A 15,684-nucleotide genomic window follows, 5' to 3' on the forward strand; every position below is an offset into this window, starting at 1 on the left:
ACACACACACACACACGCACACACACACGCACACACACACACACACACAAACACACACACACGCGCGCACACACACGCACACACACGCACACACACACACACACACACACACACACACACACAAGTGGTCGGCTGCTGCCATGCAAAGCGCTGCCAGGTCAACTGGGAGCAAATCGGGGTTTAGTGTCTCGCTCAAGGACACTTCGACATGGTCACCAGGGGTGAGGATCAAACCCACAACCTCACAGATGGGAGACAACCACTCCACCACTGAGCAATGCCGCCCCAATATTCCTGTAAGTCTGTGAGCAAACGGTAGCCGTAGGTGGATATGTAAATACAACATGGGTACTCGAAGAGATGGTAGTGAATGACTTATGTCGTTGTGGTAAAAATTTCAACGATGATGTTCATGTGATGATAGACTTCCAGCGCCGAAAAGTGACGTTGCTCATGAAGAATAGTAACCATGAGCATACTATTGAAAGTTGTATTCTCTGTTATGCTGTTATTTTAGTTTTCAAAGCTTGTAACAATTCCACCTTAGTTTTTTATTTACATATATGCACATTTATTATTATTATTATTTTTTTTTAAGAAAACGGGGATCCTGTTGCTCCGAAAATTGACATGATGGCGAAAAACTGAGACCAGTTTTCAATTCCGCAACTAAAAATTAGTTGAAAACAGCTGTCACACCTACCTCTAACAAAAATTGTGTTCCCTAGTGTTAGACAATAAATGAATACAAGTGAATATATTAAGATCCCAAACAGCTGTCGCTAAATTGCATGACTCTACCAGATTCTGTGGAGATTGTCGGTGAGCATGTTGAGCATGATCTACGACTGAAGGATTATGGCAACTGGCAAAAAACTGGCTGTAAAAGTTCTGGTGGTGGCCATAATTTTTGCTCTTTTGGAAGCTGCGATGTTTGTTTGTTAGTTGTTTTTTTTTTTGGGGGGGGGGGGGGTGCAGAATGCATATGCTATGTATGCAGTCCAACACTTTTTTTGAGGAAGCCAACATGAAACTCTCATCTGTGATTTTTGTTTCTGGCATTTCAAAAAATGTTTACACCTTCTCCTTGCCATAATCACCGTTATTTCATCTTAAATTTTATAAATCTTATTGCACATCGTGAATTATTATTCTTTTTGCATCTACTTTTTCCAAAAACATGCACGTACAATGAATTGTGTGGCAATTTTACACATTTGGCAAAATAATGGGTGCACCCGTTAGTAGGTCAGCCACCACATCTTTTTGCTACAAGAGGTTTGCGCCTGGTTTTGTGAGCGCAAACCTTAAAGGGCTCAATTTTTGTGTTCAGTGCAAGTCTAGCTCAAGGTGCAGCATGAATCTGTGCAGGGGCAGGCTAGACTGGATTTTGGTATTTTCACAGACGCACACAGCTTGGTGCAGTTTGTTTAGTATTGTTCACCTCTACTGTATCTCACACTCAAAAATAGTCAATTTACCACTAATTAGCTTGTTTGACCCAATTGTCCAACAATTCTGCAAAAATTTGGTCGCACCCCCCCCCCCCCCCCAAAAAAAAAGAATTTGGTTTAGCTCGTACAAAAAAAACCCACAAATAAATGTGTTCTTTTTGTAGAATACAATGCATACAGTTTGGTCAAATTGACCCAAATAGTGGTTCGGTCAATTTTTTGACACAAATTGTGTTACTTCTGTTTTTAGAGTGCCCTTCTGAATACTTACAGAAGTGTAAAAATAACTTAACAAGGGTTAATATGAAACATTAAACAATAAAGCATCATAATTTTGATGTCACATTATGACACTATACTGTATGGTGCTGGCGTCTTTATGCATGTAATTCATGTAACGACTGTGTAGAAATTTCTTCTTCTCCACTCCTTGTCGGGGCTTGTCTTTTTTTGGGATAGGTGTTGCAAAAAATAGAAATAAAAAATAAGCAAAAGAAAAAGCAAAACGTCCATTTACATCGGACCATTTCTAATTATGGATCCATCCATCTGTTTTCATTTCCGTTCTTACTTCAGGTGCTGATAGTGGTTTGTTTGTATGTTCTTGATCTAAAGCGCCTTATTTGTTTGATGCATGCTGAACTGCAACTCATTCTTGTGTGACTTATTACTCATATCTCAAATGTAGGCCCTACACGGCTTTCACATTTAAAGATGCCATTATATACAGTATACTGCCATTGTCATTATGGCTTCAGCAGATCTTTGTAGCTTTACAAAATCAAAGAGAACATGTGAAGGATTGTTTTCTGCATCACATCTACCTGTCACATCCATACCAGACTGACATTTGGCATATTTTCCACATCATTCAGTCAGTCACCCTATTTCACTGTGCTGAGTGACAAAGAAAGGAGATGTCAGCCAACAGGTTTCAGGGAGCTCAGGGCCGTCAGAGTGACTGATGAGGTTGGAAAGAGTGACGGGCAGCTGCAGTCTTTTCTCAGCCCGCGGGCCTGCCTGGCATTAGCGTTATGTGCCATGTTCTCAGAGGGAACCCGTCACTCTGCCGTCACTCAAGCTGACAGACAAATGGTGCACATTGACATAGCACATGAAAGAGACTGGCAAAGTAGCAACAAATCCCTATGTGGTCCTTCAAAGTTGAAGGCTATGGGTTTCTCATCACTGCCGCATGGCAAGTCCCCTTCAAGCGCACGGCCACACATGGACATCAAGGTGCCAACAGTGCAGGCGCCATCAAAGTCCACATCCATCAGATGTGTCACATGCTATGAAAGGGAACAGCTTCAAGTGGAGCTTTGGTCTCATCTGTGTTCACCTCATCTACACCAGTCATGACCATATTTACTCCATTTTGCAGGTGGAGCTGACCCAACCATACGTTATAATTGTGTGGAGTCCCATCACTGCGGGAAATGATCACTTTTGTTTGCTCATGAAAACAAAGTCATATTTTCAAAGAAATATTATCCAGAGTTGTCAACTCAAGTCTCTATCCAGTTATAGCTTCACATAGGTTCACGATTTTGTGATCAGAGGTGGCAAATCCAGGCCCAGAAAGTACAAACCCTGCCACAGTTTGGCTTTAGTCCCAGGTGCTAGCTAGCTAGCTCCATTGGTACTCGTTTACCTGCTAGGCAGCAAGCTAGCTAGCTAGCTAGCATCAGGGGCTAAAGCCAAACTGTGGCAGGGTTTTTACTTTCTGGACCTGGATTTGACTCCTCTGTGATATTGTTTTGAAAATACTACTAATTTATACACTCGGCAAAACTGGGGATTGAATAAGCATGTTTTTAAATTTGACAATTGTAAAAAAAAATTATAATCTATATTTTCATTTTAAAAAAAAAATCTGATCCACAGAAGACACTTGCTAACTACGGTACAGTACTTAGTCATGTGCATAATCTAAAAGAGCTGGAAAGATATATTCTTTCCCTTTTTTTTGACCCATGTAAATCAGGACACTAATTAGCTTCCCGTTTAAATGGATTGTGACTCTGAAGGTAAATCCTCGTGTGTTTTTACATACTTGGCCAATAAAGATTATTCAGATTCGGTTAATACTAATATTGGGTCATTTTCCATAAACAAAAAAAGTAGCCTGGCATAACAAAGAGAAGACATACAAAAACATTGGGCATCAAAATGGAAATAAATATAACTTTCACATTGAATGCACTTACAATTGAATCTACTTTTGTTTTGTTCACAGTTCAAACTTGTTTCGTCTGCTAGTTTGTCACTGTTCAGCTCGTCCATCATTTGCTGCCCCATTTACATCTTGTGTACATCATTACACATAGTTAATTATTTTTGTTATTCATATCTGAGGATTCAGTCACTTCAGGTTCAAAGGGCTGGCTCGTCAATGGACAGTATGCTTTTTCAGACTTTATGCCCTACACTCACGGCTCTCAGAGAGTCAGTGAACACTACATATACAGTATGCTGATATGGAGCGAGTGTAAATCAGGAACTCTAAAATTTGGTTTGGTTTTATTGAATATATAAACTTGAAGAAAACACAAAATACATTACAAGTATAAAATATAAGTTGAAGTAAAAAGAAAAACAATAATAGGAATAAAGAAAAGAGTTTATATGTTCCAAAAAATAGGAAAAATGATTTTTAAAATGTCATAATAATGAGGTTGACTGCTCACCAGTTTAAAAGTTATGCTGGCCACAGAGGAATAGTTGTCCATGAAATATGCTGGTGTGTGAAGAAATTGTTTAATAATGTGTGCCCAGCTGATGACAGTGAGTGCTAATGGCACCAAGAGGTCCTGTGAACAGCAAAGCAGTGTACAATACATGTCATGTCATTTGTGATTCTTACATGCACTGAAAGGTTCTTGGCAAAGTTCAAACCAGAAATGTGAATAAGAATAATAAATTAAATCTGAACCTTGTTTCATCTAAATGTGGATGTGTTCCATCACAAGCGGCTGAGGAGTAATTAAATCTAGCGAGGACAACAAGATGAAACGATGGCAAGAGTTATCATTTTGTGTGTCTTTATTTTGGACATGACAGTACATGTTTTTGAAATTTACAAAAGTCAAACAGAACTGAGAATGGCTCAGACGAGGTAGAGCTTTCACGTCGGCTTGCTGGCTTGAAAATGACAAAACCAAACAAAACAAACAAAAAACACACACACACACAAAATAATGACCTAGAAAATCAAAATTACCAAACACACCTGTCCTGCCTCTGTCCTCCTGTCCTTTTTGAAGTGATAATAAATACAGATTTCAACCAAAACAATTGTAATAATAAGGTCTTGTTAGGTACATTAATCATGAGGTTCAATACAAATAAAAAGCTCACTGACACAAAAACACAATTTAAAATCTGTAATAAACCCCCAGCAAAAGGGGAAAAAAACAACCCCTGTGGGAGGCCAGACACGACCAGCTAATGACAAAAGTCCTACAATTTAGCAGAGAGACTAAAAACAAGCTCTTACATCTTCATGAAAAATAAGCACTGCTGCACCTCCACTTGTCAAACTTTCCATGAGGAAAAATTACTAAAATGGTGTGACACACACAACCATTACAAACAAGATCATCTGTCATTAAAAACCTATGCAAAAAGCCAAAAATTACAAGTATATTAGCTGTAACTGCTATAATAACATTCTCAATGTAACCTTGACTAGAATTTAACAGAATGAAAGGTTAAAGCTGTAATCTAGTCTAAGTGCACTATTAATGCCATTTGGTTTCTACTGCTGTATTTATATAAAGAGTTTGATAAGAGTGGATTACAAATAAACAGTTTATTTTACAGTCATTCCATCTTCACACTTTCACTAAGTCACACTTCGGAGTATAAATTTCTAACTGAGGAGTTAATCTTAAAGGGAATTCTGTACAATGTGGGTATTATTAGTATTATTCTATACTACAAGGCTAGAATGTCCATTTTCAAGTATTTTCACTACCGACACCCATCAATACACACGTTTGTGTATCATTAAACATAAGGTACGAAACATAGTATGCATATCTCAATAACTAGCTGGTATTACATCCATTGTTTGTTTTTGTAAAAAACTACTGAGGTTTCAAAATAGACGAAAAGTTTCGTACTCGGTATGTTAACTGGTTGGAATAGTTTATGCGTGCAAAAACGTACCCAATACTTGACAAATGACGTTCTGCTTATATCCAATGAGTCAAGGCATGGCTTACTCAATTTAGGGGTTGCTGAAAAGACACGCCAAAGTAGAGGATACAAAAAAAAAACCTTCTGTGCAAAGACCATCATTTCCTTCATATTAGCATGCTAATGTAGAGGAGGTAGGCACAAACACATGGATGGATGTTAATCATCCTTTTCAGCAGATTTTAAAACGACGTGAAACCACTTCTGTGTTAAAACCATAACTACGTTTACATGCAGTCAATAGGCCTTTCAAAAACCAGAATATAGGCAATATTTGGGTTTTGAAAAACCATGTAAATACAAGCCCCCAAAAAAAGAAAAGGAAATATGAACGGAACTTTAATTTGTGTTCTGCACACAACCTATTCACAAGGAATCTTGGTCTGAAGTACTTGTATGAGCAGCGGCCATCTTAGCCACTTTCTAAATGAGCCTAACTTGAATACATTGATTTCTCCGCAGCGTTTTTGCATTTTCTATATCTATGTTGAAAATGTCACAGTGTGTACATACACACACACACATACTGTATAAGTGTGTATACAAGTCAGTAGGTCTGGTGCACAGCCCACCAGAAACACAAAAGCAAAGGTAAACAAAAATGGCAAAACATGGCGAGGTAGGATAGAACCACCACTTAGTGTGGTGTGTGACATGATTATCTCATTGACCATAGAAAGTTAAAAGCGGAAATGACGTCCATTTGTGTAATGATGTTGTCTGTGTGTCGCGGTTTCAATCTGAATATGTGTGCGGGAGTAACTCTGTACACTGACGCATGAAAACGGGATCTTCCAAATGTTTCAAAAATAGAAATTTTAACCCGATCCTGAATATTGACTGCATGTAAACATAGTCTGTGCCTGCTCTCTAATTCAGTAGGGTTCAACATCATCATTTGGTAGCAAGGCTGCTAGACTGGCCCCTCTAGTCATGAAGTTGTAAGCATGCTCGTGGAAGATCCTGGAGCCCCAATGTGACTTTCCCCACTGTAAGACTAAGAAAGAATATCTTGTAATACGTCACTTCACCAATCTACCAGTTGAAAAATCATTCAATACAAAATGCTCTATTCTGAGAATTGCATTTAGTCTCTTCAGTTATAAAACTGACTCTGTGATCAATGGTTTTGTCCTGTGCCAATATACAGTGCAAATGGTGATAACACAAAGCAGATTAAGCTACAGTAACCCAGAACAGTTTGATAGAGGCATATTGAAGTGGCCGTATGTTGCACTGATTATATGTCCTTAACTCATTTGCTCCCAAAAACGTATTAAAATGTTCTATTTTAAATATTGTCATGGTCCCAAAAACGTATTTATATGTTTGTTTGTTTGTTTTTTTTAATGCTAGAGCATACAGATGGCTTTGATGCAGCCTCTGACCTGAAGAGGTCGGTTAAAGCAGTAGCAGTTATTACAAAAAATGGCCAGCAGGTGGCAGGATAGTATAAGAGATCAAGCAGGGCCATGTTGCAATAAGCTCTTTTTTTCCAGTGTTTTCAACAGGTTTGTGAATAATGATGAAACTTTATAATGATGAAAAATTGCTGCAAACCGGAAACAGATACAAATATACTTTTTTTTCCTGATGAAAGAAAAGACTCAAATCTTTCTTTTGGTAGGTTCCATGTTTTTATAGCACGGACGTGTCGTTTCCGTCCGTTTTCCAACACTCGCACCCCCACCCCTGCGCCCTCCAACCGCACGCCAGGAAGTCGGAAGTCCCGCCTCCTCTGTGGCATGTACCCCATTGAACACAATATTCTGTGGGCCTTGCAAAATCCGTCAAAATCCAGTAAAACAGCCGGGAGTGTAGGGGGTTGCTTCAGTGGAAATGGCTGGGAGTGCATGAGTCAAAAGGCCAAATAGAACATATTTTTGGTAGTAGACTAGAAACCTTTGAAAAAAATGTCTGATGGTGTGGGCTACAGCTTGTATCCTGCTGTCTCAGCTGTGACCCATTTGGGGGATCGGCCTTTTGGTTACAAAAATTAAAAAAAACAGCTTTTAGCACAGAGCAAGCACATTGGCTAGCATTAGCAGACATATTTGCCTCCAAAAGTGCACCAGCTGGCCTTTACTTTGTGTAATTTCAATCGGAGTCTTCAGGCCCCTCCCATTGTAGGTTTGCAGTGTAAATCAAAGTCAAAGTGTCAGTGTGAGAAAGGCTCAGTAATATAAAGGAGTTATATAGATGGAAAGTGCCGGCACTCAGCCCCTTCCTCTTCAATTGACAATAATTGTATGGCCATAAAAATGGTACACTCATTTATAATGGCTATTAAAAAGCAACTCTTTTTAATGAGCATTAGAGCAGTCTGCCTCATTTTCTCTCCCTTTCTCTCCCTTTCACTCCCTCTCTCTCTTTCTCTCTCTCTCCATTCTCGCCTCCCTGCCTCTAATCATCTCCTTCAGAGTGGTCACTCTTAAGATTTCACTAAAGAGTGGAGCCAAGTGACTTTACCCCATTTGCACATGCTGGCTCACACAAGACACTTTAATGGCTTTTAGCCCAGAACAAGAATTCTTTATGGCTGTGATGATTAGTCGATTAATCAGTTATACAATGTAGATAACATTTATCGGCCACTATATCGATAATCATATAATCACTTCAGTCAATTTTACGATGGTTTGCTTTTGTGACCTCTCAAATATTTTGATTCCTATCCTTTCTGCTCAGATATTTAAAGGGAACATCATTCAATGTGATAATCCGTTATTAACAAATTCATTAAAATAGAAAGTAATTAAAGTAATTAATTTAAAAAAAATGTTACTTACAGCAGATTATAGACAACAGCATAATGCCGTGAGCGATGAGATAAGTACAATAAAGCTAAGAAGAGGAAAAAAATAAAGAGTTTGGCCACTAAAGTAGCATGCCACAGCAGTTTCAATTTCCTATGCCACTGACCTCAGAAAACATTATTTGACCTTCAATTCTAAGAAGTGGAACAAAAAAAAAGGTTTGTGACTTAATTTTACTTTTAGTATTGTGAAGAGCAGCCATTTGTATTTATTATTACAAAACGTCTCTGTCAAAACTACAAGAAATACATAAAACCCTCATTAAAGGATGTTGCCTGAAGTGAGGAAAATGTTTCACATTGTCACCCATGAAATCCAACGTTGATCAAATCCTCCTATTTTTCCCAATTGATGATGGCCTTTTCAGTTGATGTGAGTCCCTGACTCAAAGAAAGGCCTTAATTCTGATTTTGTGAGGTTGGTGATGGTCCGAACTCTCCTGGCTCCTCGGGGCTCAGCAACAAGTTCCTTGAATCTGGATACTGGCTGTTGTCAAAAGGCATGTGGTGGACACTCTGGACATGTGTCTTCAGGTTCCCTTTCTGAGAGGCTCTGTATGGGCAGAGCTGGCAGCAGAAAGGCCTCTCTCCTGAACAACAAAACAAAACACATTCCAAAAGGTCATGTGGTGACAACAAATGATTCAGTAATATGACATCAACAATGTAAACCACAGATGAGAGCGTGGAAATAGAATAGGGAGGAAAAGACACACATAAGCCACATTCAAAAGGAAGACTTTGCATACACAATATGGACTCAAATATTGGAAGAGCTACAGTGACTGTAAATATAATAAAACATGGTCATTTATTTCTTTGCTACCGAAGTGCATTGCATTCACTTGAAAAAAACCGTCCTGCCTTTCTGACAATTTTTTTGGGGGAAGCTTTGTTTTTTTGTGTATTTTTTCCTCCTTAATTTTCTGTTTTCCTGAATATTTTTGTTCTGTTTTACTGCATATTTTTTTCTGCCATAATTTTTATTTCCGGAAAAAGAGGGGGTGGGGGGTATATTCAGAAAATCTGGATGAAAAAATACTCAGAAAAACAGAAAAAAAAACATTCAGAAAAACGGGGAAAATAGTAAAAAAAGTAGAAGAAAAAAACAGGAAAAAAAAGTATTTAAAAAAATAATATTTTTTTTTTCTCTGAAACACAGAGCACCAGCTCACCAGCTTCTGTTTTTCTGAGTTTTTTATTTTATTTTTATTTTTTAAAAACCTATGTACTCCAAGTGACTTCTTGCAGACTCGCTTAGGCTTTCCCGCATGCAATACGCATCCGTAGAAACGTAACTGTTAGCTTACTAAAATCATGCCGATTGATTGACATGTTCATATACTTCCCTTAACTGAACCAGTAAGTGATATAGTTGAAGTTACGTTGGAGGTATGCAGGAAAGTATCTGGCTGCCATTAGAGAGTCTGCAACAAATCACTTGGAGTTCAGAGGTAAAAACAAAACAAAACAGAAGCTGGTACTCTGTTTTCCAGAGTAATTTTTTTCTGTTTAAAAAAAAAATATATGTCCCCCCCTGTTTTTCTGAATAATTTTTTGCCCCCGTTTTTCATGACAGAAAAAAATATTCCGTAAACCAGAAAAAAATAAATTAAAAAAACTGGGAAAAAAATACACAGAAAATAAAGCTCCCCCCAAAATTTGTCTGAAAAACAGGTTTTTCTTCCCACAAGTGAATGCAATACACTTCTGTACTGTACTTTGTTTTAAAATCTCTTTAACTTTGTAACTATGTGAAGCATATTGAGTCACATTGATAATCAAACGCGTTACAAATCAGTGATTCTTTTCGTTTTCCTTCTTTTTCTTTTTTTTTTGAAAAGATACTGCCTAGGTACTGGTAAACATCTAAGCAATGTATCAATGTGAAAAAAAATAATTTCTTAATAATCCACCTGTGTAATAGACCCCATCTTTTTTTATTCACAACATTTTACAGTAATTAGCCAATAAAGAGGTGTCACAATACTTGTGTCCATATATATAGTGTACGTTTTATTTCACTGCAACTGCTTTTTGGAAAAGTAAGCCTCACAATTCTGTGTAAATCATCATTTTATCTCCATGTACTTTCACTCCATCAACCCAACTGCCCGATGACCCCAACCCCCCAACACACACACACCCATTCTATCTTCTAATTAGACTGACCTACAATGGGACAGATATCAGACCTCAGCAAAAAATAGAAAAGAATGATAAAAAATAAGCAACTCACACCTGAACAAAACAAATGAGATTGCCATTTAATTGCACCTAATTATCATTTTGATAAATGGATGAATATCACAGCAGGAAAACAAATGACTCGCTGTGCCCCTCCCCCAGTATCTTCCCTAAAGAAGACGTCGGGAAATATAGCAGTTATCATACATCATCAGAAGCACAAGAGATAGAAAGAAAGAGGGGTGTTTGAGGAAGAGAGCGATAACAACAAAATAGGTATAATTAATCATAAAGGAAAATAATAAAACAGCAGGAAAAAGAAGGTGAGGGTTAGACGAGCGAGGAAAGCAAGAACCTGGGCGATATCGTCCTGTGAGGAAACACGGCTGACGGGACCGCTGCACTACATTATACTAAAGGTTATCGTCACCGTAAAGCAGCGTCAACACTGCATCTAATTGGACCCCTCCGCCAGACGCCTGCGACCATCACTCATATACTGGCCGCTAAATCTCAGTCATGTGTGTATGTGTGTGATTAATAAAGTTGAGGTTGCACCGTGCACATGCGAATGTCAATGCCGAGCAGATTTACTTCTGTTTCTCACTCGGCCTCAATTCTTGTGTCTGAGTGACTCTGAAAACGGAGAGAAGGCGGTAACAAAATGAATATGTACACTCTGATATTTTGTTTTAACATTTATTTATTTGTTTCCACCTGTGACCTCCGTGCACAATAAATGTGATCATGTTGATTGATTGCCGACTTTGTATACAGATATAACATCATTTAAATAACAAACTAGCTGAGCCGACCGCTCAAGTGGCTCAGTTAAAATTAAACATTGTTGGTTGAATACAGCAACTTTAGGTTACCTCTTGCTTATACTATAAAATCCAGATAAAAAATCCAGATAAAATTGACAAATGTTCAACATCACCGTGCTTGGCAAACTAGCTTCACTTTAGTCAATATTCAAATGCATTTAAGAAAATGTCCAAAAAATTATGTAATGAATTACTTTTGTCCCTCTAAAGTAACTAAATAAGAGAATAGTCAGGTTTCCATCCACCTATTTTTATTCGAATTTTCAAGAATTGCGAAAAATAAACTGAATGCAGAAATCGTAAAGCACGGCCCAGAGAACTAAAATGGAAAATAATTTATTGTAATCATTATTGTATTTAATTTTTTCAAATTTTTCTTATTTCTTCATGTGTGATTGGACAGGGAGGCCAGTTTGTACTCAAGTAATCTTGTGGTATTTACACAATGGCGGCGGAGTTGAAATAACTTAAAAAGATGGATGAAAATTGTTACCTCAATTTTTCAAGTTGAGCCGACTTTTCAGTTTTCAGTGTTATTTATGAATATGTGTGTCAGTAATAGAAGTGGTTGTTGGCTGTCAAGATTTGATTTGGAAATTTATGTGAATTAAAAATGATTTATAGATCATAAGTGTTTTATAAAAGTTATGAACAGCATATAGATCCAGATCTCAAGAATATTGGTCAAATTTTTGGTTTGTTTGTTTTTAGTTTTTTTTATGCTAGTGCATACAGAAGGCTTTGATGCAGCGTCTGACCTGAAGAGGTCGCTTAAAGCAATGGTAGTTATTACAAAAACGGCCAGCAGATGGCAGCAGAGTATAAGAGATCAACCATGGCCATTTTGCAACAAGCTCTTTTTCCCAGTGTTTCCAACAGGTTTGTTAATAATGATGAAACTTAGCTATACGTAGTCAACAGATACAAATATACTTTTTTTTCTGATGAAAGAAGAGACTAATCGTTCTTTTGGTAGGTTCCATGTTTTTAAAGCAAAATAACACACTATTCTGTGGGCTTTGCAAAATCTGTCAAAATACAGTAAAACAGCCGGGAGCGCAATGGATTGCTTCAGTGAAAATGGCGGCGAGTGAATGAGTTAATTAAGCCACCAAAATTTGTCCAGTTTATAAGTTTGAGGCCTTATTATAGTGTATATGAAAAGCAAAACCGTTGCCGCATTTGACAGAAGTTGTGAAAATGTACGATTTGTACAAATATGATTCCACATGGAAACATCTTTTGTAAGGATGCCAGGTGTGGAGTGTGTGACATAGAATAAGAAAATAGACACGCAGCAGGGCTGGGGAGCAGAAGTTGACAATATTGCACAACATGCAGACAGGTGCAACAAAAAGACGACACATGCAAAAGCCATGGTGGAGCCGAGTGATTAGCCATTGTGCCACATACTTGCTTGGGAGCTTCAGAAGCGGTGCTGTGAGCGTCAGTACCTCTGTGGAGTCCATTAAAATCAAACCCAACTGTGGGGTGAGAAGGAGGATGGGGGAGGGGGAGGAGGAGGAGGAGGAAGGGGGCATCCGGTTAAAAGCTCTATCAAGACCCACACAAGCATTTGGTTTTCTCCTTGTGCCACCAGCCGCACAATAAAGTGCGGCGTTCGCCACCAGTGCCCATGCTAATGGAGGGGAGCTAGCAGTAATGATGATGGCGGTGGTGAAGGTGATGATGAATGGCGATGGAACTTGGTTGAGCCAAGTCGGTGATTTAATATGACGCATGTTAATAGAGGCCTCGGGGGTGGATGGCCTTTTCGATGTGTGTACGTCCATGCTGAGGACAATCGTCGGTGACAACATTAATTACAGTCTTGGCTAGTGTTTACAGAGCCTGTGTATGGGTGTGAGTGTGTTAATGTGCTGTGTGTGTGTGTGCATGCGTGTTTACAATTGGGCTTAGGGGAAGCTGAGCTTTGCATCACTTACCATTTGGCCTCTGTCACTTAGAATCACTGGCGATGCCACATATCATTCACACTCTCTGTAAAGAAGCTACTTATCTCACTGTCTGCTGTGATCACTGCACGCTCACATGATGGATGTGACACGACAGGAGAGGGAACAGAGGAGCCCGAGACAAGTGAGGTAGGAGGCAGAGGGAGGAAAGGATACAGGCATGGGAATCCAGAGGGAGAGGAAGATTATGTACAAGTCAAGAGTGAGAGATTTTTTTTGTAAGAAAAAGCAGTAGAAAAAACTGGAAAAAAAGAAACCACCATGTTTTCTTTAATTTCTTGTTAACTCTTAGCCATTTTTGTCTTCATTGCTCCAAACAAATGCAACAGTAAGCTGAAAAAACAAGGGTGGTCTCTTGATTTTTTTTCCTGTGAAGATAGATAGATAGATAGATAGATAGATAGATAGATAGATAGATAGATAGATAGATAGATAGATAGATAGATAGATAGATAGATAGATAGATAGATAGATAGATAGATAGAAAGATAGATAGATAGATAGATAGATAGATAGATAGATAGATAGATAGATAGATAGATAGATAGATAGGCTGTCTAAGGCACGCCTGTGCACTTATCATGGTGTCTAATCAGCATCTTGATATGGCACACCTGTGAGGTGAGTTGGATTATCTCGGCAAAGGAGACGTGCTCACTATCACAGATTTAGAATGGTTTGTGAACAATATTTGAGAGAAATGGTGATATTGTGTATGTGGAAGAAGTTTTCGATCTTTGAGTTCCTCATAAAAAATGGAAGCAAAAAAAAGTGTTGCGCTTATATTTTTGTTGAGTATAGGCAGACAAATAGAGAGAGAGAGAGAGAGAAAAGTGTTGCGTTTATATTTTTGTTGAGTGTAGAGAGACAAATAGAGAGAGAGAGCGAGAGAGAGAGAGAGAGAGAGAGAGAGGATAAAATGGGAAGAGAGCGGGATTAAAGAGAAATGGGAAGGAAAGGAAGGGAAACGAATGGCAAAGTACAGAAAATGGGAAAAATATAAAGCAATATCCACACAAACATGTACAAACAGGTGAAAAAAAACTAACACTATACTATATAAATCAAGTCCATATAATATGGGAATAAAGTTGGAACAACAAAAGAAAACATAAATTTACCGTAATAAAGTGGCAGTATTACTAACGTAAAGAAAGTCTCGTTACGTTATCTTCAATAACAATGAAACGCATTGTTTTGGTTCATCAGTTTAATGTGATGTAGAAAGGAAAATCACCTCTTTAGTTAAGTTTGTTCAACCGTTGATACAGAATATATCCGTCCATCCATTTTCTATACTACTTCCGTAATATGGGCTGTGGGTGTGCGGGAGCCTATTCCAAGTGATTGTGGGTAAGAAGCCAGGTGCACCCTGGGCAGGTCACCAGTCCATAGAAGGGCGCATATTGAAAAACAAACATTCACACTGGCATTCGCATCTATGGACAATTTAGTGTCTTCAGTGAACCTACCATGAATGTTTTTGGAATGTGGGTGGAAGTCAGAAGACCCAGTGAAAACCCTTGCAAGTGTGAGAAGTATTAACATGTATTATTATTATTTTTTATTTAAATTTCACGGTATTAACTGTTAACAAATAAACACAGATTTTTTTTTCATAGATAAAGAGCTGTGACTTTATTCTCATAATATTTGGAATTTCAATAGGGGTTATTGTGCCACCTGTTGCTTTGGCACAAGCTTGACAACCTGAACATTTGGCAAAGGCTTCTTATGAGAGTTTGTAGCCCAGAGTGAGGAATCATATCGTTAAAAAAAAAAAAAAAAACATGTACATGTACATGTGGATATAGCCTTCGTCACATTGTTTAATAAATGGCACTGGAGCACATGCAAATGGACTCATGAGACTGGTGTGAATAAATGATGGTCCGCTTCATTGGAATGCACAATTGCATCCCTCTAATTGACATGTGATTAATAATGTATACAATTTGTCACAGGTCAGTATCCTGAGAAAACATGTTTCAGTTTAAAAAATAGCGACAGCTGCCCAGCCCAGGGCAAGGAAGGACTCACAGACTGGCTGTCACACTCAACTGAACAAAAAGATCTGCTTTGATTTATATGGCTACATGCAGGAATGTCCGACAATGAAATATTGTTGAGAGTGTGAATCCTTCCATGCATATATTCTCTATAACTCATGGTAGTGCCTCTGAGTGGATAAATCGCTGAGAAGGTGATGATGTGTGTGCACA

The 15,684-nt window shown here is 38.3% G+C and overlaps 1 protein-coding gene across 2 annotated transcripts in view; it reads right to left on the minus strand.

Annotated features, from left to right (window-relative positions):
* Positions 1 to 4,481: 4,481 nt before the first annotated feature.
* The window catches only part of LOC144058062 (zinc finger protein 516-like), a 56,372-nt gene continuing 45,169 nt past the window's right edge, over positions 4,482 to 15,684 (minus strand). Inside the window, exons 5-6 of one of the 2 annotated variants that reach the window (XM_077576285.1) lie at positions 12,900 to 12,970; positions 4,482 to 9,062 (exon numbers count right to left, since the gene is read on the minus strand). In XM_077576285.1, coding sequence (XP_077432411.1) covers positions 9,003 to 9,062; positions 12,900 to 12,970 — 131 coding nt within the window. In that variant the 3' untranslated portion in view covers positions 4,482 to 9,002. The remainder of the gene's footprint in view (positions 9,063 to 12,899; positions 12,971 to 15,684) is intronic. The other variant, XM_077576284.1, reaches the window with a different exon arrangement.

This window comes from Vanacampus margaritifer, chromosome 9 (genome assembly GCF_051991255.1).
Source record: "Vanacampus margaritifer isolate UIUO_Vmar chromosome 9, RoL_Vmar_1.0, whole genome shotgun sequence".
Lineage (NCBI taxonomy): Eukaryota > Metazoa > Chordata > Actinopteri > Syngnathiformes > Syngnathidae > Vanacampus > Vanacampus margaritifer.